Source organism: Calypte anna, chromosome 2 (genome assembly GCF_003957555.1).
Source record: "Calypte anna isolate BGI_N300 chromosome 2, bCalAnn1_v1.p, whole genome shotgun sequence".
NCBI classification, from domain to species: Eukaryota; Metazoa; Chordata; class Aves; order Apodiformes; family Trochilidae; genus Calypte; species Calypte anna.
Genome location: NC_044245.1, coordinates 114,911,902 through 114,934,868, shown reverse-complemented (window position 1 = coordinate 114,934,868; position 22,967 = coordinate 114,911,902). Strand labels below are relative to the sequence as shown.

The window sequence follows — 22,967 nt, the reverse complement described above, 5'->3', positions numbered from 1 at the left end:
ACCCACCGGGACATCGCCAGCTTCTCCTCGGCAGCCGGCTCAGCCCCTGACAGCCACGGAACGACGACGGCGGCACAGCCCTGGCGGACACCCCAATGCTCACAGAGCTGGGAAGCCCCGGGGGCCGCACACCCTCCCTCCCCACACCGGCAGCCCCCTTTCCCCCCGCCTCTCCGCCCCTCCGGGCCCGGCCCCTTTTCCCTGCGAGCAGAAGGGCGGGAAGCGCAGCTCCCTCCTGAGGCGGGTTGGGACGGGCGAAGGGGCACAGAGGAGAACGGCGGTGGCTGAAGAAACACCTCGCCCGCCCAGCCCGCATCGGGGACCCTCAGCTACCGCGGTGACCCCGCCCCGGCGCGCCCCCGCCCGGTCCGTCCGCGCAGCCGAACCCTCGCGAGAGGCCGCCCGCTCGCTCCCGCGCTGCCACGTTCAAAACCACCGGCGGCGGCGGGGAGCCGGTCGGGTGCGCGCAGCCAGCACCCCACCCCCTTCAGCGCCGCCGCCGCCACCACCACCGCCAATCGGAGCCGAGGGGTGCTCCGCCTGGCTCCCGGGAGCGCCTCGCCATTGGCGGGAGGACCGAGTAGGGCCGCGCTGGGCCGGGTCGGGGTGGTCCCGTTGGCTGCGGTGCTGTGGCCGCAAGGCGCTGCCGCACGCGGGACTCGGGAGGTGGCGGCGGTGCCAGACTCGGTCTCGCCGTGGCCCCGCCCCGCTCCCGCCGCGCGCGCAGCCACCGCTCCCCCTTTCCCTCCCCCTCCGCCCCTTCTCCCCCGCCCCTCTCCGTCCTCCTCCCTCGCCGCCTGACAGGAGGTGCCATGGCCTCACGCAAAAGCTCCAGAGGCGCCGGCGGCAGCCCCAGCCCCGGTTCCAAGAGAGGTGAGCGGCAACGCCGCGGCAGCGGGGCCGCAGCTTGAGGGGGAGGGGGCAAGGGAGGAGAGGGGCAACCCGGCCGCCGCTGTGCCGGAGCTGGGGGTGGGGAAGGGTCTGGGGCCCACGTCGCGTCTCAGTGCGGCGAGGGGGAGCCCCCAGGCGAAGTGAGGAGGTGGCTGCCCCTTCCCCTCCGCTTGTGCTTCCCCGCGGGCTGAGGGGCAGCCGCCCCCGCCCTCCTCCTTCCCTTTCTGGGCTGCGGGGGCCGCGCTCCTCCGGCGCTGCGGGAGCTGGGGACGAGGGTCAGGGAGAGGCGGCCGAGGATTGTGCTCCGGGTTTCCGTCGCTCCTTTTCTCGGGAGTTCACGTGGAGGAGAAAGTTACCTGGCCGGGCCTGGGCGATGGGGAGAGCCCCCCGAAAGGGTTGGGGCGAGCCCCGGGTCGTCTGTCCGGGGCGGGTCTCGGCATCTGTAGGTAACCGGGGATCGTGCGCTCAGATCCTCCAGCATCAAGGGTAGAACCGGGGTGCTCAATCTCTGATGCTATCGAAGTCGCTGTTTTTCTTGTGTTCAAACTTGGGTGTTGGAATATCTCTTCAGGCTGACCTGCTTAACAACGCGGGTCTAAAGTTATTAGATCTATTGTAATTGCAGCATCTAAGCTGACCCTTCCTCTAAGTATAGAAGCAAGGAGGGGAATAATCTCGGGAAAAAATGCAAGCAGAAGGTTTTTCTGACCCACTTACCCTTGCCCTTCCCAATCAGTAACACCGTAGCAAATCTGACCATTCATTAACTACTGTGAGTGGACAGTTTAAGGGAAAAACTTTATGTTCAGTAGCACTCTCAAGCATAGCAGAACATGCTTGAAAGAGAAATAAGGTATGGACTACTTCTGGAGTCACGGTGCAACCGAGCACACTGCACCAGGGAAAGGAAGTATCAGAGACTGAATGTTTGCTCTCTGTAACTGGGTTTTGAGCTTGACACGCACAGAGCTCCAGGGATGAAATGTGGTGATGGCACTGAAATAGTACCTGTCATTCATCTTTGAATATATCAGGAATAGGGGCAACAGTGTTAATTAAAGGATGAACCCTATAGGCTTAGTTTGCCTTTCACATAATGAATTAAGAGAAAAAATTTCAAATATTCCTAAGCATAGTAGAATTTAGAGATGATATTGCAATATACATAAAACTGGATGTTTTTTTAAATTTTATTTTTAAAAATCCTTCTTTTTCAGTTGTTGACCTATGCTGTATAGTCTATATTGCACTATTTTTCTTGGACTGAAAATGTTCTGATCATCATCATATATTAAGCACACTAAATACAGATTTTCCATGATAATGCATTAAGAGCTTGCATCCCCAGTACAAACATGGGTCTTATTACTGTTTTAAATATCACTTTAAAGGTCTATCAACGTTTGAAAAATAAATTTATCAAGAAACTAAATCTCTGACTAAGTAAGAAAGTATTTCGTAGGTTTTTATTTTAGGTCTGAGTAAAACTTTATCTCCTTGTATTAAAATATATCTCATTTGAGTAATTGCACTGGGGACTCCTGACTGTTATCTATGAGGAGATGAAACCGCATGAGTAATGTGTTAGGTACTCTCCTAAGATGTAGCCTCTTAAATTTTGGCAAATGTTTTGTTAGTATCAGAAACTCTTAGAATCCCTTGGACAACTGTAGACATTACAGCATGAAGCTGATGCTGTTTTCACAGTTGCAGCTGCAGAAAGAGGTGATGATTACTGCTGTGTGAGTAAAAGAGCAGCTAGAACAGCAGAGTCTTCACAGGAGCCAGTAAGCTTTCCATAGTTGAGGAATTAAGTAAAATTAAGATGAACAGATAATTTTGAGAAGGCTCATAACTGAGACTGTGAAGTATGGAAACCTCAAGTCTGGGACATTTATCAAAAATGTTGTAGTATTCACTTTCACAGCAGCTCATGGGTGACGACGTGGCCTCTTGCCAAGGCATTGCTCATAGCTCTGAAACCACTGAAATTCCCACCACATCTGAAAAAATCTGTGTGCTGAAGACAATGCCTGCATCTGAATGAGTAATCAGATTCATCAAAATGTCTGAAATGGAACTAAATATTTTTTAGAAATAGAACTCTACCTTTCACTTTCAAAGCTTCTACTTTACTAGAAACTGTCAAATCAGTCCAAGTTAAAAAAAAATGTATTTAAGCTTTGTGCTGCTACTAATACACACTTCTTTGAAAGTGAGATTTATAGAATTGTATGAATATAGCAATTATTTTATTTGGAGTACAGAAGCAAAAACCAGGTCACAGTTTGACAGTTTGAGGATACTTAGAGAGGAAAAGATGTTTAATGGTGTCTTTATTGGATGGTTTTACTTGTTGTCACTGGCCTGCAGAATCCATTGTATAATCTGTGGCCTCAGCTTTTTAATTTACTTAAAGAGCAGAGAAGGTTCGTCAGCTAAATACTTTTTTTTCCTGCTGAAGCTCTTTTCTTGGCTCTTGGGAACACTGAACTTTGCATCATTGCTTTAAGTGGGACTGCCCATGCTTTGTCTGGTCTCTCTCAGCTACCCAGCTGTGCTGTGGTGCAACATCTTCTTTACTTACACTATGGAATCTGTGTAAATGTAATGCTTCCATCTGTCTAAAAATTCTGCCTCTCTAGTTTCTGATCTAAACTGCTGGCTGGTATCCTTGCTTTTTGCTCTTGACTTTACAACTATGCACTGTATCACTTAATTTCTATTTTTATAATCTGTCCATTTTTTCCTTCTTAATTTTAACTGCAATCCCTGGGAGGAAGGGTATTAAGGTGTTGAAGGTCATAAGTGAGACATAAATTTGGGATGCTCTGTGAGGCTAACAAATGTTTTTGCTGGTTTGTCCAAGTGACTCCTAGTGTTTGCTGAACAGGGGAGACCTCATCGCTCTCTACAACTACCTGAAAGGAGGGTGTAGCCAGGTGGGGGTTGGTCTCTTTTGCCAGACGACTTTCAACAAGACAAGAGGGCATGGTCTTAAGTTGTGCCAGGGGAAATTTAGGTTAGATATTAGAAAGAATTTCTTTACGGAGAGAGTGATCAAGCATTGGAATGGGCTGCCCAGGGAAGTAGTGGATTCTCCGTCCCTGGAGATATTTAAAAAGAGACTGGATGTGGCACTCAGTGCCATAGTCTAGCAACCGCAACAGTGGTTCAAGGGTTGGACTTGATGATCCCTGAGGTCCCTTCCAACCCAGCCAATTCTATGATTCTATGATAATACAAATTTTCACTAATTCAGCTAGTCACTGCTCAGTGCTTTGATTTGACCGAGTGAAATCAATGTTCTGATATTTTCTTGTAAAATCTTTGATATTCAGCAGTGTATATTGGAGAGTTATTGCTTTGTTAGATTTGCTATATGACTGTTGCAGACAAATGAGAAACTCTCTGTCTGTGTCTCAGTGCTGGAATGTTTATCTACTGTCTTAGAAATGTCACAGTGATTTCTACACCAAGCTTATCCTATGGCCTAATTTAATTGTTTACATCTAGTCCAAGACCTAGTGCCAGATTATTAATATTTTTTTAAACCATCTGGCACAGACTGGCAAAAAACATGTCTCTGCATTTGGAACAAGATGGATTTAACCAGAAAAGTTGATGATTACTTGTGAGACTAAATCTGGATATCTGAATTTTAATAGCATTTGTCCACTGAGTACCTAATAGCTAGCTATAACTTTCAAAGTAGAATTGCTCATATTGGTAACAATGCATCTAAATAATTGTCTATGTGTGTTTCTTCACTAAATCTTCAGGAAACCCTTAAGCAGGTGCTAATACAAATAGCAAAACCACAAAAATGCAGAAAGCCACTTTATGATTCATCTGTCTGTCTTGTGCAAGGTGGCCTTTCTGGAGGACATTTTAACATATCGTAAAATAATCTGCCAAATTAAATAATGGAAGCATTAGTAATGGTCCAAACACCTATATGTATGGTCCAAATACCATAAAGATGGCACGTTGCAGCAGTGTCATCACTGAAATTACTGAGGTTACTTTTTCACACCTTTTGTCATAGAATCATAGCAGTAACTCTTCAAGCAAGTCAGTTTTCTTATCTCTGATTAAAGTGATGTGAATAACATTCTTAGAATTGTTAATCCAAATATTCCTCTATATACACAAGCAGTTATGCATTGTAACAGTGAGTCCTTGGTATATGTCTTCATTAATTTGTCCAGAGCTAGAGTTAAATGAACTCTTTATCTTTAAACAATCAATTTGAACACAGTATATGCTTTTATGACTTGTTTTCCCATATTGCCCGGTATTTGGATTTCTTTCCCCTGCTTTTTCTCAAGAAAATAGTATTTTGGGTTTTAAGGTTCATACCTAGGTGTAGTAGGATTAAAATAAAAACAAATACTATGATACTATCCTCCTGTCAGTACTTCTTATCCATAAGAATTTTGGAGCACTGGGAGATTGCTCACCCTTTTTACAGAGATGCTGCCACATGATAAAGATATCAAGGAAAGTTCTGCCCCTTGTGACACAGTGTGGGATGAAATCTTGTGCCTGTCCTGTGCAGGATGTCATTGTGGGCCAAAAGATACTACTGATGGTGCTTCAGGTATGGAAGAGCACTTCTACTTGCACTCAGCATCTATAAGGGAGTCTTCATTCTTACACATTTTGAGCATTTCACTGAGTTTAAATAGTACCTAAGAAAGCTACCCTTTTCAATAAACTTTTGGGGGTAGAGCTTGTTGAAAATTCTAGGCTGAAAACCTGAATCATCACTAGTTATCTCGGGGGAGACAAAGTTGGAGTATATTTTCCTTGACCTTGGCTATTAATTTGAGAATACACCTGAAAATCCAAAGGTGGTAGCCACACTAGGTTCAGACTTCAGAGACATGTATCATATTGTGGGATTAAGGAGTTAAATCTTTTCACAGTCCAATGCTGTAGGTCTGCAGTCAGCTTAATTTAGTTTGAGGTTGCTCTGCAGTCTTCCTCTTTTGAATTCCCCTTTCCTGCACCCAAATTAGGAGTTGTGCAGGTGCTGGGTGAATCACACCAGGGACCTGATAAGCCAAAAGATTGCCTTTTCCCCCCAGATTATCTCAGTGCACAGTTTAACAGAATGTCATTTGGGTAGAAGGGAAGAGTTGAGGGTGAGTGGCTGGGCACAAGGGAAAGCTGAAGTTGAAGCCAGTTTAATGTTCTATGGTGTTGTATGGAGCCATGGTGTGAATACAGAACATGAATGGCTTTATGTGCTAATATAGTGGATGGATAGTTCAGGACTTCAGTGAAGACATTAACATTTACTGGAGGTAAAAGGCACTTTTGTTGAGTGCATAAAAAGGTAAGATTTCAAAATTGCTGTTTCTTTAAACTGGAAACCCCTTTACTGATCACCCTTATGGGAAAGAAAAGAATTCCTTCTCAGCTGGACCTTCCTGAATCATTTCAAAGAGGGCAAAAAATGTTCCTGTGTTAATTCTTGTGTTGAATTCTTCATTGTAGATTACTTGAGCAGTGAAGTTCTGAGTTACTCCAAGTGATTCTTTCCTCATGAAGATCACAAACTGGTAATCTGTGTGAGAGCCTGCAAGCAGTCTTTTTCCTAACTGCACCCTACGGACTAGCTCTTTGCATGGAAGGGTTTTGAGCTATGCTTTGAAGTGGAAATTATAACTCTAGTATAAACACACTGGAAATGAAGTATGCAGATAAGCATCTGCTGAGTTTGAGCAGGCTGTAGTATGTGTGGTTCATCTTTGTTAGAACTTTTAAAATTAAACAAATTTTAGTCCCTCCTTCATATTCATTTGCACAATCACCATGCATGTACTTACCTAGTATAACAAATGATGCCAAGTTGTTTGTGTGAAGACTTACTTTATAAAATATTTAATACTTGAGTAGTGTTTTTCTTGTTTTACAATTTTATCTCCTGGGGTTATGCTTAAATGTTGATTGGCAATTAGTTACTAATGTAACATATCTCACTTTCTTGCTTTTTACACTGGTGTTTTTTAAGGTGTCTTTTAATATTAAAGAAACCTCAGCTAACAGTTTGGAACTGTTTACTTCCATACTAACTGCAGGGCACAAACATATCTTTTGTAGCAAGAAAGTTGTGAAAATAGCAATTCTTTTGCAACTGAGATTGCCTAAAGAATGTGTGATGACTGTTGGTATGAGGGACATACTTTTGAACACTGTGGGAATTGCAGTTGCATAGTACCTCTGTGAACTAGCACCTAATTACCTTTGATAAGCTTTAGGCTTAAGAAAAAGGATTTTAAAAAGTATTTTGTTTGTTTGGTTTTGTTTTGTTTGTTGTTTTTTTTTCCCATTATCAGAAATCTGTGAATAGCAGAGTTCTAGATACTTGCATGGCAACTGAAGTTTTATTTGCTTCTGTTTCAAACTCCTTCATACCATGAGAAAAATTGAAAGAACTGAAACTCCATCATCTATTTTCTTTCCTTTGTGGCTTAATTGGGGCTTGTTGCTAAAACAAATGGATGTGACCTACATTACCAGATAGGAAAATGGAACAAGGAAAAAAATACCCTAATATTAATGCCAGCTTGCTAAATTCAGAGATGTGGATTTTCAATGTTATGTAATAAAAACTTTTAAAAGGGTCACCGCCAGCAGAATTTTCCTGTTGTGGGCTTAAATATTCCTTGTATTTCCTCTCCACATTTACCTTTCTTGAACTCTGCCCTGGCCTAAATACAACCAAATATTTAATTAACCTAATAATTATATGGGACTGTTGGATACATTAAATCATTCAAATACAAGACAGGTAGACTGTAAAATTTTAAATCTTCTTATTTCCAAGTGTTATATGGGAGAGATCTGTTCAACAAATAGAAGCTATTAAAGATCTTTGTCATCTCCACAGTTAAAATCAAAATTAATTTTTTCTCCTCATCAGTGTTACAGCTGATATAGATATGTTGGTCCTGTAGCAGGAGACAAAATTTCTTTTTAAGGTTGTAGTCTTAACCTTGAATTTCTTCGCTTGGTGTTTAAGATGTCAAAGTTGGAATTTTTGGCTATGGCTTGAAAGAGGGGGAGAGAGTGAGAAGTGTATAAAAATTGTGCTTGAGTCAAGTAGGTTTACAAGAAGCAGCTTCTACATTCAATTTTGGACATCAATTCTATTTTCATTCTAGGAAAAACTTGTGACAGTGACTAAAGTGTGAATAATATAACGTAGGAAAATTTACTTTTCTGTATTTAGATTAGGTAAATAGATAATAGAAAATATTTCTGTTTCATTACAGGACTTTTATTTTTTCTAAAAAGCTAACACTCTAAGCCTATTACTATACTATCTTTAAGCTTGTGGAGAAAACTTTTTTTTTTTAAAAAGGTAATTCAAGCTATTAAAATAGTATATGATGGATGCATTAAACACTGCTTTAAATAAATTCCTGTTGGTAGTCACTATTATAAAACTCTTGTAAGCAATGTCATTATTAATAATCTGTGTGCACATCTTTGTGTATTTTTACATTATAATAATTTTTCATTGAATAACTATTAAGAAATACTATTTTAAATAGCAAAAAGAAAAACCCAAAACATGATTTGGCCGAAATTTGACTGGCTTTTCAAAGGGAACACCTTTCTTGCATATTTAGAAAAGAAGCTGGTGCAGATTCAGGGTTTTCTCTTTTTAACATGTATCTCTGTATTCATTTTTACCTCCTCTGACTACAGCCCTTGTGCTTTAGACAACCAGCACTCCAGACAAAGGTTGTTCCCAGCAGCAGCTCTGATGGTGGCAGGCAGACAGCTGTTCCCTCCAAGCCTCATGGTGAAGTATGGAACTTGCAGTGTCAGTGCTTCACTGTTGTGCTGTGTGTAGACAAAGTGCCTTTGACAAGTCTTAGGAAACTGTGCAACCTCTTAGGACAGAACTTCCCTTGAAGTTTCTTTTCGTCTTGAATTTCTGACTGTTTTGCTGTTAGAGAGAAAAAATTCTGTTTCTTTCAAAAAGCAACAACAAAGATAGTAATTCTTACAATGAGTAGATTTCTTCCAAATAGTTTTTCTGATTTTAGTTGTGTATGTGTCTTAGAAGAATCATTTAAATTGAAGGAAATCATGATTTGTTCACTGCTTCCAGTCAGAATAAATGAAACTGCATCAGAAGAATAATTAAAACAACAAAATTGGCAATGATGCTTGACAACAGATGATAGTTTTGTTCTTGTTTTGTGTTCCATTTCACTGGATGATTAATTAATTCTCACTTTGTAACAAGTCACCTTACCTAACAAGTAAAAAACTTAAATATTGTGGTCCTTCCTGTGAACCAGAAAGTTTATGAGTAGGCATAAAAGAACTTTGAACTGTAACAGCTTCTATTCAGAAATGGGCTGACTTTAAAAAATTGTTCACCATCTCTTTAAATACTGAATATAAAAAAAAATAGGAAAAAACCTACATATATTTATTTTTCTTGATGGGTATTTTCAGATAATAGGATTCGGTGTAGAAAAAGGCTGGAAAGAGAGGTTTCTCACTTCTGGGTAATAATTTGGTAATTGGAGCCCTCACATGGGACAGAGCAGAAAAAGATGTAATTCCTTTTTCTTCTTAAAGAATAAAAGGTTTGGTTGACTTTCAGTGTTGGAGCTGGTGTTTATGGCTTACACTTGAACAGAGTGAGACTCTACTTATAAATTCTTGTTGTTGAAACAGTTCCAATCCAAAGAAAAACAAAGATTTCAGCTTGCTGAGAGTGAACATGCTGATGGGCCAGTTATGTCCAGAATCCCCTTTCTTACCTGGAGTGGAGGGGGAAAATCTTGTGTTAGTCTCTGTTCTGCAGAGTTCCTCTCTAACAAATTGCAGTTGAAGCCACTTAGGATTTGACTGTACCTGAATAAAAGGCTTCATTGTGAAGGACTAAATGACTTTGCTAGACTTAAAAATGTGTCTTAGCCTTCCAAAGAAATTCACACACTACTCTCCAGTGCAGAGGAGGGAACTGAGTATCAGATCTTTCTCATAATTAATAAGTGCTGAATTCCAGGAGATGGTTAAATGGAATCTCTTCAGCTGTTGGAGGGAGAAGTTTCCTTTCATTAGGGAAGTTCAGCACAAGGGTGTTTTTTTGTGATGCAGCTTTTTTATTTTTTTCCTCATTAGTTGGCCACCCTTAGCATCTCCACTGATAATGCTTAGCTGTCCATTCCTGAATTTGTGACTTTGCTCTTGTTTTTAGTTTTAGTCTTCTTTTTTTGATTATTTGTGTAGTAAGATTCTTAACTATCACAGATCTTGGGATCAAAAATTAATGACCTTGAGAGTGTATGTGGTAATTGATTATATGTAAAATAAGAAGTTCCTGAAACACTGGGGTAAAAATCTGTGAAGTGGCAGCAGGAGAGACAGAATTACCTTTTGTTTGGCTTATGCATTATTTCAACTTTGAGTACTGGTTTTTGTTTTCTTTGAACTTACAGCTTTGTCATTGCCATCTATTTCTTTGTTCCTAACTAGTAAGTTTCTGATTTATTTTAATAAAGTCCTTTGATAACATGCTCAAGTATCTTTCTAACCATGTAGATTGGATTATATAAAGTGTGGGGCAGAGATCTAGTTTTTAGTGAGAATAATAATAAAAATCCACTTTTTTTCCCTTATTTTCCATTAAGTTTGCAGTGCTAAAGAAGAGTTCATAGATATCAAAAAGAAGAATCAATTATATTTAAAAAATAATTTATATTGAACGTATTCAAAGTAAACATTTACCTTAATCTTTAGATATTTAAAGATCATGATGTCATGTTTATTTGTAAAAATAAAAAAAAATTCTGAGTGTGAATGTTATGAAAATTAGAAGTTGGTATATTTTATAAGTGATACCATGGGTATTTTAGTAAAAATCCCCATTCTCTCTGTAAGCAGAAGAGAGTAGCACTCTTGCCTTACAAAATGAAACAGAGCTTGTAAAACTACAAGCTCAGATTTGGCCATTATTGTACCCTTGGTACACCGAATGTAAATTACAGATGAAAATCTGTTTTATCTTAGGATAGCACTTGCAATCATGATGGTGTTTGGGATTCTCAGAATGGAATAGTTCAACACAGACTCTAGATAGTAAAATACATACCACAAAAATGTGTATCTGCATACACATACATTTCTGGCCTGTCTCACAGTAGTGAAAGGAGAAAAGAAGCAGCTTATATTTTAATAGGCAAGGGCAAACATGGAATGCTGTAAACTTCCTTTTAATAGATATTTTACTCAAAATACCTGTTGCCTGTCCCCACACATAAAAATCATTGTGTGAAAACTGTTTACAAAAATTAAGTGCAATTTTATGGCTGAGAACAGCTTCCAATGTTTGTTTTGTTAGTAATCATATTGGAAAAGATAATTTGGCAAAAATGTTAAGCAGTAGTAGACCATGGCCATGCTCATATAAGAAATGTGGTAATTACTGCTAGGTAAGCTCAATTGATGGTATGATGGTTTTTTTGTATTTATTTTTGTTTTTTACTTCTCTCCCCTATCTGTTTTTAGCACTCTTCATTTGGCTTCTAAACTGAGCTTGTTCTGAAGGCTCTCTATGAATCTAGCTGATTGATGCTTTTTCTTCTGAAATTTATATATATTCATTATTTATATATATATATAATATAATATTATATATATTCATTATTATTATATATATATAAATATATATATATATATTTAGCTATTTCTGTGAGGTTATTTTTGTTTGTTTGTTTGTTTGTTCTTTCTTTTACTTTACTTTTGTAATTTCTAGTAACTGCTTGCTGGTGTGCTCCCTACTCTTCTTGTGATAATCCATAATGACTTCCATATGCCCTTCTGTGGAAAATAACTATATTATTGAAGCTAAAGTTGATACTTTGAAAGCTGCCTTTCTTTTTGTGTTCAAAGCTGATTATTTTTTTCCTCTAAACTTACATGCTTTCACTTTGTCAGCGATCTACAGGTGGAATTAATGCTGCTAGTCTGATTTTTGTTTATGCTTTTCTAAAATTAGCTAAAATAGCCTGGAGTGTATGGTTGTAGTGAGACTACCTTGAATTTGAAGAGTTTGAAATTTGGAACAGTTATAGAAGTGAGGTGTAGAGTAACAGTTTTGAGTGTTAGTGAGCAATTTGAGTTGCTGCAAAAAAGAACCAGCAGACAACCCTGTAGTCACAGCATTTGAACACAGAAGTTTGTGCTGTTAACTTGGCTATCCCAAGATTAAGTGGTACTGTAAATAGGTATCTATTCAATTTAACCTTTGTCTTTCACAAAACTAACCCAAACTATGTTGTTTGATATTTTGAACTGAAGCATTTAGAGAGGTACATATGTAAGCTGTGTTTTTCAAAATGTTCTGTTTGATGTATTCAAGTGGCTTTAAAAATAGTTAAAAGATACACTAGATACAGAATCAACTGCCTATACTGTCTTTAGGTTCATTTGAAAAGTCTTGAAGTCAAGTGTGTATTATTTCTCACCTTTTCTCCCTTGAGCTATTGGGAAGTGCATTTGGGAATTAGTTGCAGGCTGCTAAAAACCACAAGAGGCAAATGTTTTTCAGAGTGGCTGTAGCATTCGACTGTTCTATCTACCTGGTGTCAGTTATTTAAAGAAGAGTGAAGAAGGAAGGGCAGACCCTAAGTTTTAATTAGGGTTGCTCTTAATGAGACACTAGTTTGTTTCTGCTTTCCCACCAGCCAAAAGGAGCTGGCTTTTGTTTGAAATGCAGTTGAAAAAGAATATTTTGCTAAAATTGAAAATGTAAGTAAGTTGAACAGTGTATTAGTGGGGTTTCCCCCTCATTTGCTGAATCTTAAAAAGAGAGTATGTTGATCCTTAATTATTTGCATTATCTTTAAGTTGTACAGGTAGTGTGCTCGTTGTCAGGATTTAGAGGAGGAGTGAATGAGTTAGTCCTTTCTGGACAGACAGGGCAACAAAGCCACATCAACTCCTCTACTACTTCTAAAAAATATGCAATGGTATTTTTGCCTGGTTTACCATTATGGCAGGTGGTGCATTGGATTCTAGGGAAACAGGCTTTGCTTTGGCAAAACCATCAGTAACTCCCTTTAGGTCTGCTAGAAGCAAATACAAGGTGTACTAGGGGAACAGTTCTGATCTGCAAATTCATTGGCAAGAATACGTGTGGTTGATTTCAATAGCTCTTTTAGAAGACTCAAACTACGTTTTAGCATTTAGCTGTCTTTTATTCTGAAACTAGCCAGCAAGTTTGAAATGAGCATTCTCCACAAGGCACTTGGGACTCCTGCTAGAGAGGAGTGCCAACATGGAGAAAGTTTCTTGGGTGAGGGCCAACGTAACAAATGCAAGCATGCAAGCTTTGTGTCCAGACTTGTGTTTCAGCTTATGCTGAGGGATATGATGTCCTTAGAGCTCAGGGACTGAGGCACACATCGCAGGAAAAATACTGCCATACAACGTGCAGTTTCATTTGCTGCAGTGTTTGATGTTGGAGGATTAAGGGGAGGGGAAAGGATCAACTACCCAGGATGCCCTGTTAGGAGTGAGTGAATTTGATTGTCGTCAGAGCTACATTGCCATATGAGTTCTGAACAGCGTTTGGCTCCTGAGGATAACTGCTCTAAAAATAGGTTTGGAGGAGAGGTTTTTCTTGGGTCCAGTTTCAGGTTCCAGCTGAGTTGGCTTTAGGAAACTTGTTTGCTCCTGTTGCAAGAATAAAGTGAGGATAAATAATTTCTTATTCTGCCTTCAGCGTTAATTTTTGGTGACATCGACACAGTCTCTCTGTGGAAATTGAGCACTAATGTTATGGCTGATGACACAGGTATAGTCCCAACTTTTTTGTGATCAAATGCAAAATGTGTGGTTGCAAATATTGGCTGTGTCTGATTTTGTAATCAGCAAAATTACTGGCTTACTCTGGTATGTTGGTGTTTTGTAGCAAAATGCTGTTCTAGCCTGTATTACAGGCTGCCTCTGTTCTCTTTGTGATTAAATGTTCTTTGGAGTAGAGGTATTTTGTGAGTTTATGGAGGTGGTTAATTGTAACTAGTTTTTGCTTGTGGAGAGCACACATTAGCATAAGGGACATTGTTTTGTCTTCAAATACTTGACTTTAGAGTTAGTTTTGGAGGATATGAAATTGCTAGGTGTCTTAAGTTGCAGTAAAAGGGAAAAGGTTTGCATACATTTTTATCTAGGCGTGACTTGATGTAAGACTTCTAAAGATTTGTCATTAAGAGAGCAGAATTTCTGATGTCTCCATAAAGACATCTGGTGGTATAAGCACAGGCTTACCAGATATGGCAAGTGACCTACTTCTGACATGGCTGGCAGCATGTGAAGGGAAAAGGCTTGAATTGAGAATTTACTGAGTGGAATGAGGTCTGAGGCAGCATCAGTTGTTGCAGGGTTTTGTTCTGACCCATGTCAAAACCGTGCAGGCCATAGGTACATTTTGTTACCCAACTTCTGTTACGTGATCAGGCTGCAGTGGTTGAATTCTTAGCAGATTTTTTCAATAATTTTTCTATGATATGGGAAGCCACAGCATAAAAATGTATCTTTGTGACTATCGTAAATTATTTTTTATAGAAGAGTATTTTTTAAGGTATTTGCATGAAACAGTCTTAGAATGGAAGAAAATATGAACAGCTGTGCTTGATTATTTATCTAAGTTTTCTTTTTTCATTTTCCTGTCCTTCTAATAAACAAAGCCCCCTTCTTCAGAGGCAGCAAGCTGTAAACAGTAGAAGACAGTAAGATAAATGTGAAACAGAGTAAAATTCTCTTTCCTGTTTGCCTCTTCTAATATCTAGTTAAATTGTTTTTAGCCATAAGATTTCAGTTTAAATGCATACAAAGCTTCTGTTTGCTACATTGGAACACAGGGCTGAAGTTCTGCTATTACACAATGTAGCTGTTTGTTTCTAATTATTGCATTTTCATATACAATTGATTTTATTTCCGAATGTACAGGCACGTCTTTGCCTATATTTTCAGGCTACCTGTATATCTTAACCGCAAGAGAAATAAAATAAAATAAAACAAAACAAAACAAAATAAAATAAAATAAAATACTGACCTGAGTAAAAGCTGATGGGAGTTGTTTGGGTTTGTTTTTTATTGGTATATAGCACAAGAAATATAATAAAATGTTAGTTTATTACTGCTACAAACATGATGGCAAGCAGGGTGTGAAAGTACTTCTGTGTTTTATCTATTACAGAAAAAAGTCAGCCACCAATCTTGTTACTCATCTTTCAGAGTTACTCCATTTTATTCTAAAAACCAATAGTATTGATACTATGCTTTGAGGGTATTTTTTTACTTTTTCTATGATCTATGTTATTAAAAATATCAAGCATTCTTTGCAGTTAGTTTGATAAAGTTAACTCCCTACATTATTATATCATCACAATATTTACAGAAAAGTTTCTCAGATGTTTCACAATATGCAAGATACTTTGTTCTTCACTATCTAGGACTGAACAAGCAAAGGCTGTTTTTTTTCTTTTCCCAGTGGTTTTTCATAAGTACTATATTTTTAAAATATGCACTTACTTTCCATATGTGTGGTTATAAACGAAAATATGATTTGTGTTAAGTTTGTGTCATCCTTTTATTTGTAAGTTTCATGGGTCTGGAAAGCTTGTGGATTCAGTCAACTGGTTTAGGCATATAGTGAATCTCTGCTTGATTCAGAGCACCAGGAAAGGTATTTTTAGTTGGTAGAGTGGCTGAACGTGGAGTCTTACCCTTAATATGGTTAAATTTTTTGAGCCACCCTCGGGCATTTGAGTTTTCATGCTGATTCCGTGAGCTGATTAAACTGGGCTTGAAACTTTGCGTTGCAATAAACGCTTTTTCTTCCAAACTATTTCTGCTGGTCATGTTGCCCTCTGGTGGCAGTTTGAGGACTGTTTGCACGAATGCAAAGCATCTCAGAAATGTTAAGCTCTGTATAAATACACACAGAAGAGAAGAAGGGGAGATTTCTAGCTAAGTTGTTCAGACAAATTGCATGTGAGTTTTGTTGGTGTCTGGTTGATTATAGGGCTTTTACTTAGATAATCATTGGGCTTCCTACTGTAATTCACAGTGATATGAAAAGTCAGTAGCAGTAGTAGAGGTTTTTCTTTTTAAATAAAAGATTTACTCAAATTTCTTTTATTCAATGTATATATGAGGAATAAGATTTATAATTATATCCTCGATCTTAATTTTTCTAACTCTTATACAAATGCATTTTTCTTACTTGTTTGCCTTATTTAACAGAGACTAAGCATGGAGGAGGCAAGAATGGAAAGAAGGAAGGCCTTTCTGGAAGCTCATTTTTCACCTGGTTTATGGTAATTGCATTGCTGGGAGTATGGACATCAGTAGCAGTTGTCTGGTTTGAACTTGTAGATTATGAAGAAGTTCTAGGTAAGAATTTTAAATCTAAAGGTACTTGTAATATTATTATGATATGCATTATACTGAGGCCATTTTCAGTTTATAGATAGCAGTGTTTGCTTGCAAATGACCTAAGTGATAAGAATAGGCAATGTAGTTCAAGAAGTACATTTTAATGCTGAACTCTGTTACAATGTTAAAATGGGATTCTCATAAGACTGAAAAAGGTTAACATACCACATTTATTAAAGAACTGAAGAACTCGCTGAAGACAGATCTGGACCTCTTTATAATATATATACTGTTGTTCATTTGAAATGTCAGCTACATGTGCATTGTTTCAATTTTAGCTCTCAGAAACTTGCAGCAGTGGTTGAAAGGGGCCAGCCAATGTTACCACTGCTCTGGGCAGTTGCCTGTCAGTCATCTTCTGGGGAATGAGCTCTTGAATGACCTCGCTTTTAAGCTTATAATGGTCATATGGTATCTCAATGTGACAATTTTAAAATAGTATTAAATATTAAAAGAGTATGTAAGAATGAAAACTAATGTCTTGAATTTCAAGATTCGTGTCCCTGTTGTCCCTGTTTCTGTAAAATTCAACTTAGGTTTTTTTGCAGCTTCTGGTTTTACAAACTTAACAGCTTTGCAAGTCTGTTGGTACATGGTTTTTTTAACTGGAGTGATTTTAAGAGAAGTTTCTAGTTTGAAATTTAATTGGGTCTAGTGATGCAAAATAATGGTTTCTATATTTTTACCGTGCATGCAGCCAAAGCAAAGGATTTCCGTTATAACTTGTCAGAGGTCCTACAAGGTAGGATATAAGAGAAATAAGCTTGCTTTACAGTCCCTTCGCTGAAAATTTTGTTTTTCTTTTTTAAATTATTTTTTTAGTGAATTGCTATTTTTCTACAATGCCATGAAACTTGGTCATTTCTCATCAGTCTCATTCTTCATGGTTTTGAAGATAATACAGTTCTTATTTCTAGAGAATTACATTTATTCCACCAATCTGTTTTTTTTTTTTAAGCCATAAACTGATAAAGATCCTTTCTAATTGACTGCTTCCATTCCATGGTGTGGTGGCTTTATTTTTGTCTGTTCTAGACCCAAGTCTGAACTTTTTCTTCCACAAAATTGTTTTCTCATTTTCTAAATGCCATACTGAGAACTCCATTTCAGTCAAGTTCTGCCTCCATTTAGAGAATGAGAAGTGTAATAATCAACTGGTAAACTGTATGGACTTCTTCAAACAGTGTGCAGAGTTTCAGTTTTATTAAAAGTTATGTCTGAATCTTATCAAACCTAATTAGATAGCTCTCTACTCACTTGGTGGTCCCAGGACACATGTAACCCTGGATGCCATGATTCTATGCTAAAAAATTGTTGTAATAGAAACTGGGTTCTCCTTTTGCATATACTTAGGGCTGGTAGAGTTACAGTTTCAAAAATAAAATGGAGAAGTGTTGTGTATTAGTCACCTATAAAGGGATGGACAACTTTTTTGTCTAAAGTGAATGTTACGTGGTTGTTTATCAAAGTATGAATATTTTTCCTTTGCCCAGAGAGTAAATTGCTTACCTTCTATTAACTTGGCACTAAAAATTATATACCTATCTTTTTTTCTGAGAATTTGGAATGGCAGACAGCATATAATAAAAAAACAAATGTTAATTATTTGATTAATTCTTGTTTTATTAGTTCTTCTCACTCAAGAATTTTCCTTGTGTACTTCAGTTTTGTACTGAGCAAAGCGTGTTCATATAAAGCTCAAAACTTCATTAGAGATTTGTTTTAAATCTGCCAACACCAAGATAAATGTGTGGAAGAAAGTCTTAACTTGTGTTCAGTGTGCAGTCTATGGAATGCAGAAAGATACTTAAAATATTTGTACTATTTTTCAGGAAATTTAAAATGTAGTTAAGAAGATTATGGCTAAATCATTTTAACAAATGGTAATAACCTGTCATCAACAGTCAACCATTGCACACTGAAAATACTGATGTAAACAAACTTGTGAATTCCTAATTCTCTCTTCTTTCACTCTTTGCATTTCTAGGCAAGCTTGGGATGTATGATGCTGATGGAGATGGAGATTTTGATGTGGAAGATGCTAAAGTGTTGCTAGGCAAGTACAAGCACAGGTGGAATAATCTATGTAACTCAGTTGTCATATTCATATTTGGGTTTTGTATAATGTGAAAACTATATTTATGGGTTTTCCTAGTTGGAGAACTTAAATTGATTTAATTCTGCTGGGCTTTCTAGTTGTTTTTTCTTCTTAATGCCTGTTGTAGCATTGTGTGTGCAACTTGTGACAAGTTGTGTTCATTTTCTCCTAATATAGCAATGTAAGTAGAATTTAATTACAGTATGATTTTGAAGTTAGGGGGTTGATGCTGCTCTATTAACTGTTACAAGATGATTGTGATTATTAATGAGTTTATCAGCTGCAGAGCTTAAGATGCTTGAAGGGTTAAAACATTGTTTATGTTAACATGTTAAGCCAGGTCCATTTAAAATGAGTTTCCACAAGGCCTTCATACTTCTTAGATGACTGTTTAGCATATTTTTGTACTGTCTTTCCTCTCTTCTGAACTCTGCACAAGTCTGTTAATTTTCTTTACTCTTCAGAAATCCTACATGACATGGATTTTTCTTCTTTGACTTTGAAACTCTAGCTTAGGCTTCTGTTTTCTGTAGCATGGGAGAATGTCTTTCTGCTCACTGTATAGCTTCAGAAAGACATTTCAGTCACTAGATGTGCTTTTTGATACTGCCCTCCTACCTCCATCTCCTAGCAGTTAAAGAAAACCATCTTCAGCTTCACAGTCAAGCACTGGGTAGATACATCTTGCATACCTGATGTTACAAAGTTTTCTTTCCTTTATTAGATTTATTCAAATATAAACCTATTCTGAGCACACAAAGCTAGCAAGAGAAACAAATTAACAAAAGAACAAAAAAAACCCCTTCAGAGTTAGTAATAGACTGACCAGAGGACAAGGGGTATGTCTCAAACTTGTCAATGTTATCTATAGTATATCAACAGCATATCAATAGTATGTTAGGGTGTTATGGATCACTATTGGGAACTCATACTCCATAAAAATCACTTTAGCATCAGTTTATTTTACCCCACACATATTTAAGAAATAAGCAATTCTATTAGGGTGATAAATTTGTTTAATCTCTTAGTGGTTAAAGAATGCAGTAAAAATTACTGAACCAGTTTGCTGTGGTGTGAACATGAGAGACACTCCATAAAATTTCCAGTGCTCTGAATGACTTCAGAGCTACAAATTGGCCTTTAATTATAAATGGTGAATAAGATAACACTATGTATAGTTATAACCTTTATCTTTGTCTGTTAGATAGTGCATAGAAAATGGGTATCAGTCTCTTGTGGGTCATACTAGTTGGGTTCGGATTGTCAGTGGAGTAGCCAGAAACATGCTGCTGCTTTGCTACATTCTGGTTCATGCAACTTGATACAGCTGGGAGTTCTGCCAGTACATGACAGTGTTTGACAGTGTTTCTATTTAAAACTTGTTTTATCATACATTTAGACCTTATGCTTCAAATATGACATTAAAAGGTCAGAAGATGGGTTGGTTTTTTTTGTTTTGAATACTTGCGTAGAAATACGACTTAATCACAGTTAAGAGTATTTTCAGCAGTACAAAGGAAATGTTAAATTTTGAAAGGTTACATGGCATTGATAAAAACGATGAATATAAAAATATATTTCTTCTATTCACTAGTGTATCATATTATTAACAGAAGTTCCCAGTAAATTGTTGTGTGTATTTGTATTTAACATTTTATATGAAGTAAAAAATGAACACCACTGTGTAGGCTAAAACTACTTAATTGATGTAGAAACTGGAAGACTAGCTTCCCTCTTGAGGTGTTTGTGTTCCAGAATTAAATCATTGTAGTAAGAAAACCATACAGTAAATCTAGATCCAGATGCATTAGGGTAACGTGCGAAATATTGAATGCATAGCTCCTTTTCTGTTTTATTTGTGAGAATTCTGCTAGTAAGTATGTTGTGTTTGAAGGCATATTACTGTCTGGGATTTTCCTCTGTGTTAGAGCACCATAACAGCAAGTGGTTTCTCTGCTATTTTAATACTGAAAAAGCAGATACTGCTGTTTGATGTCTAATGCTAGGAAGTCAAAGGCTTTTTCTTTTCTGTGTTTTAGCTGTTACTAAGTAGAGAGGCTTCTTAATCTGCTCCTTTGAGAGCTGGTCTTATCAGTAATTCTCTTCCCATTTTTTGTCCACTCTGTTCTTTGAAGGGAGTTATTCTAATCAGTAGTAGTGTTATACCTCTGTATTTGCTTTAACTCAGTACAGCGAAACAGTGGCTTTAGTAGTATTATAAAAATGCATGTACAGGGAATAGCAGTATCTGTTGTAATAGAATCTTTGGAGCTGAGCCATTTTTTGTACTTTAGTCCTTTTTAACAAGCAACAAATCCAGTGAAACATTAGTACAATTTTGGAACTGCAGCAACAGAAAGCCATTAATATATTGTTCTTGTGTGTTTAGTTTAGAGCAGGCTGGCTATGCAGAAAATGGAAAACAAAAATCTGGTGTATTGCTAAACAAAGAGTAGTCACCAGGAGAGCCCAAGATTCTGTAAAGCAATTTTTCACTCCTGTTTTACCCATAGTAGAAGAAAGATGTTTGCTAGCAGTTGTACAAATATTGCACATTCAGAAAAGCTGTGGTGAGATAACAGGAATTAAAAGAATACTTTTATACAGTTCAGCTGTTCAGGATGAGTTTCCTACTATTCTCTATTGTTTTCACATTCTACTGTACCACCTTCAAATATTAAAAACTTGCACATGTTAATTCTCATCAAAGAGGTGTTTGCAGGAGAAGCCAGACTTTGTCATGTTAAATGAATGTAGGCAAGTCCTCCACCCTGTTGGTTATCATAACTCTGTTGAATAGGGAAAAATTCTGACTTCTTCAATCACTGTTTGATTTAAGTTTGTGATGTTTGTCTCTTGAAGTAAAGGAGGTTATTTCCTATAAGTCTATGATCTAGCATGGCGTGGCTGCCTGATTGGGCAGTTCCATTTTTTTGTAACCCTTAAATCCAAAGACCATTATATTAATCTTTTTTTAGAGAGTTTTTATAAAAAGTTGTAAAGAAAAGTTTTGGGATTTCATTGTTTGGTGGTTTTCATGGTACAGAATATAAGATGTATTCTTCCAGCTGTTGTTCCATTTGGTGTTCTAATTTTTTCAAAGACAATACAGTGCTTTACTCTATGTTACATTTTATGAAGTAATTTCCCTTATTCCTATAGTCTTCTTCTTCTTCTTATATAGTCTTATTCTTGACTTAGTGCAAGAACAGAGGCATCTATGTAATCCTCCATATGCTTACAGAAAAACTATCGAAGCCTGGGGCCTTTCGTGAGTGGTGGGGGTTTCTTTGTATGGTGGTTTATTTTTTTGTTTGTTTAGTTGTTTTGTTGGTTTTTTTTCTTTTTTAATGTCAGATTCTGACAGAATAAAACAATACAAACATTTATAATTCTGTGTTTATAACTTAGCTTTTATTTTAATTTTTGTTTTAGGTTCTTAAATAGGGATATCATTCTTCAATAGGGATACTTTAGTTTATGTCTTGCTTGGTCCAGATTTTGAAAACAAATTAGAATGATTACTGACTACCATGACTAAAGTCTATAAAATTTAATTTTTATAGAATTAAGCCATAGAAGAAGTTGGAGAGGGAGATTTTTATAATACCTTCATTGCCTCCTGGATTCAAGCTGTAATTTTTAAGCTTTTGAGCTATCCAGTTAAAAATTAAAGAAAATCCTGGTGACACAAGTAGAGGTTCTGGACATCCAGGTACAAGGATGTGGAACATCATGGACTTGGAAGTTTCCTCAGAATTATCATTGATACTTTCACAATGTGCTGTAAGAAAAACGTGTTGAAATGTGTTTAATGTCTCTGTTTTGAACTCCTATATTGTGAATGTTTCATTAACTTGCATCTAATACTGCTTTGTTGTCTGCATGTACAACATGTGCACTTAATTTAATATCTCAACACTCTGTCTTCACCCTTAGCCCACATCTCTGCTTCTCCTTCTAACACAAATGAAGGTGTGTTCTGGTTAGAAGTGGGGGAAATTCCTCCCTATGGCTTTAAAGCATACCAATATGTGATGTTTGTCATTGCTTGGGCATACTTTTCTCAGAATGGAAGACTTGAAATGTTATTTAGCAATAAATCTAAGAGTGGATTTTAGTTTGGGGGGAAAAAAAAAAGGCTATGACTAATGCCTTTTTTTTCTTTTTTCTTTCTTCTTTCTTCTCTATATGTTTTCTGCAAACATCAGTTGATCATTAGATCTCCTAGCACAGGGTAGCAACTCATGTTATCAGAAAGTTAAGAAGTGATGAGCTCTTTTTTCACTGCTCTGGCCATCTCTAGTTTAACTGTCTTTAGCCTGCTTTAGATTGTCTTTGTAAGAATAAGTATACCCTTTATATTGGCTTCCTGTTAATTTTTATCTAGTGTTCTGAATATCCTCAGGTTTGGAATTAATTCCTGAGGATCAGATGTATCATGCAGAATACATATCACATAAAAAAGCATGATTGAGAAGCATGTTAAAAAAAA

The 22,967-nt window shown here is 37.6% G+C and overlaps 1 protein-coding gene across 10 annotated transcripts in view; it reads left to right on the top strand.

The window, feature by feature from the left end:
* Positions 1-731: 731 nt before the first annotated feature.
* ASPH (aspartate beta-hydroxylase) overlaps positions 732-22,967 on the top strand; it is a 52,947-nt gene continuing 30,711 nt past the window's right edge. For 5 of the 10 annotated variants that reach the window (XM_030444145.1, XM_030444143.1, XM_030444140.1 and 2 more), the window contains exons 1-3: positions 732-873; positions 16,183-16,332; positions 18,362-18,430. In XM_030444145.1, the coding sequence (XP_030300005.1) occupies positions 813-873; positions 16,183-16,332; positions 18,362-18,430 (280 nt within the window). In that variant the 5' untranslated portion in view covers positions 732-812. Of the gene's footprint in view, positions 874-6,396; positions 6,462-13,471; positions 13,730-16,182; positions 16,333-18,361; positions 18,431-22,967 lie in introns of those variants that run through there. The other 5 variants (XM_030444144.1, XM_030444142.1, XM_030444146.1 and 2 more) reach the window with 5 other exon arrangements.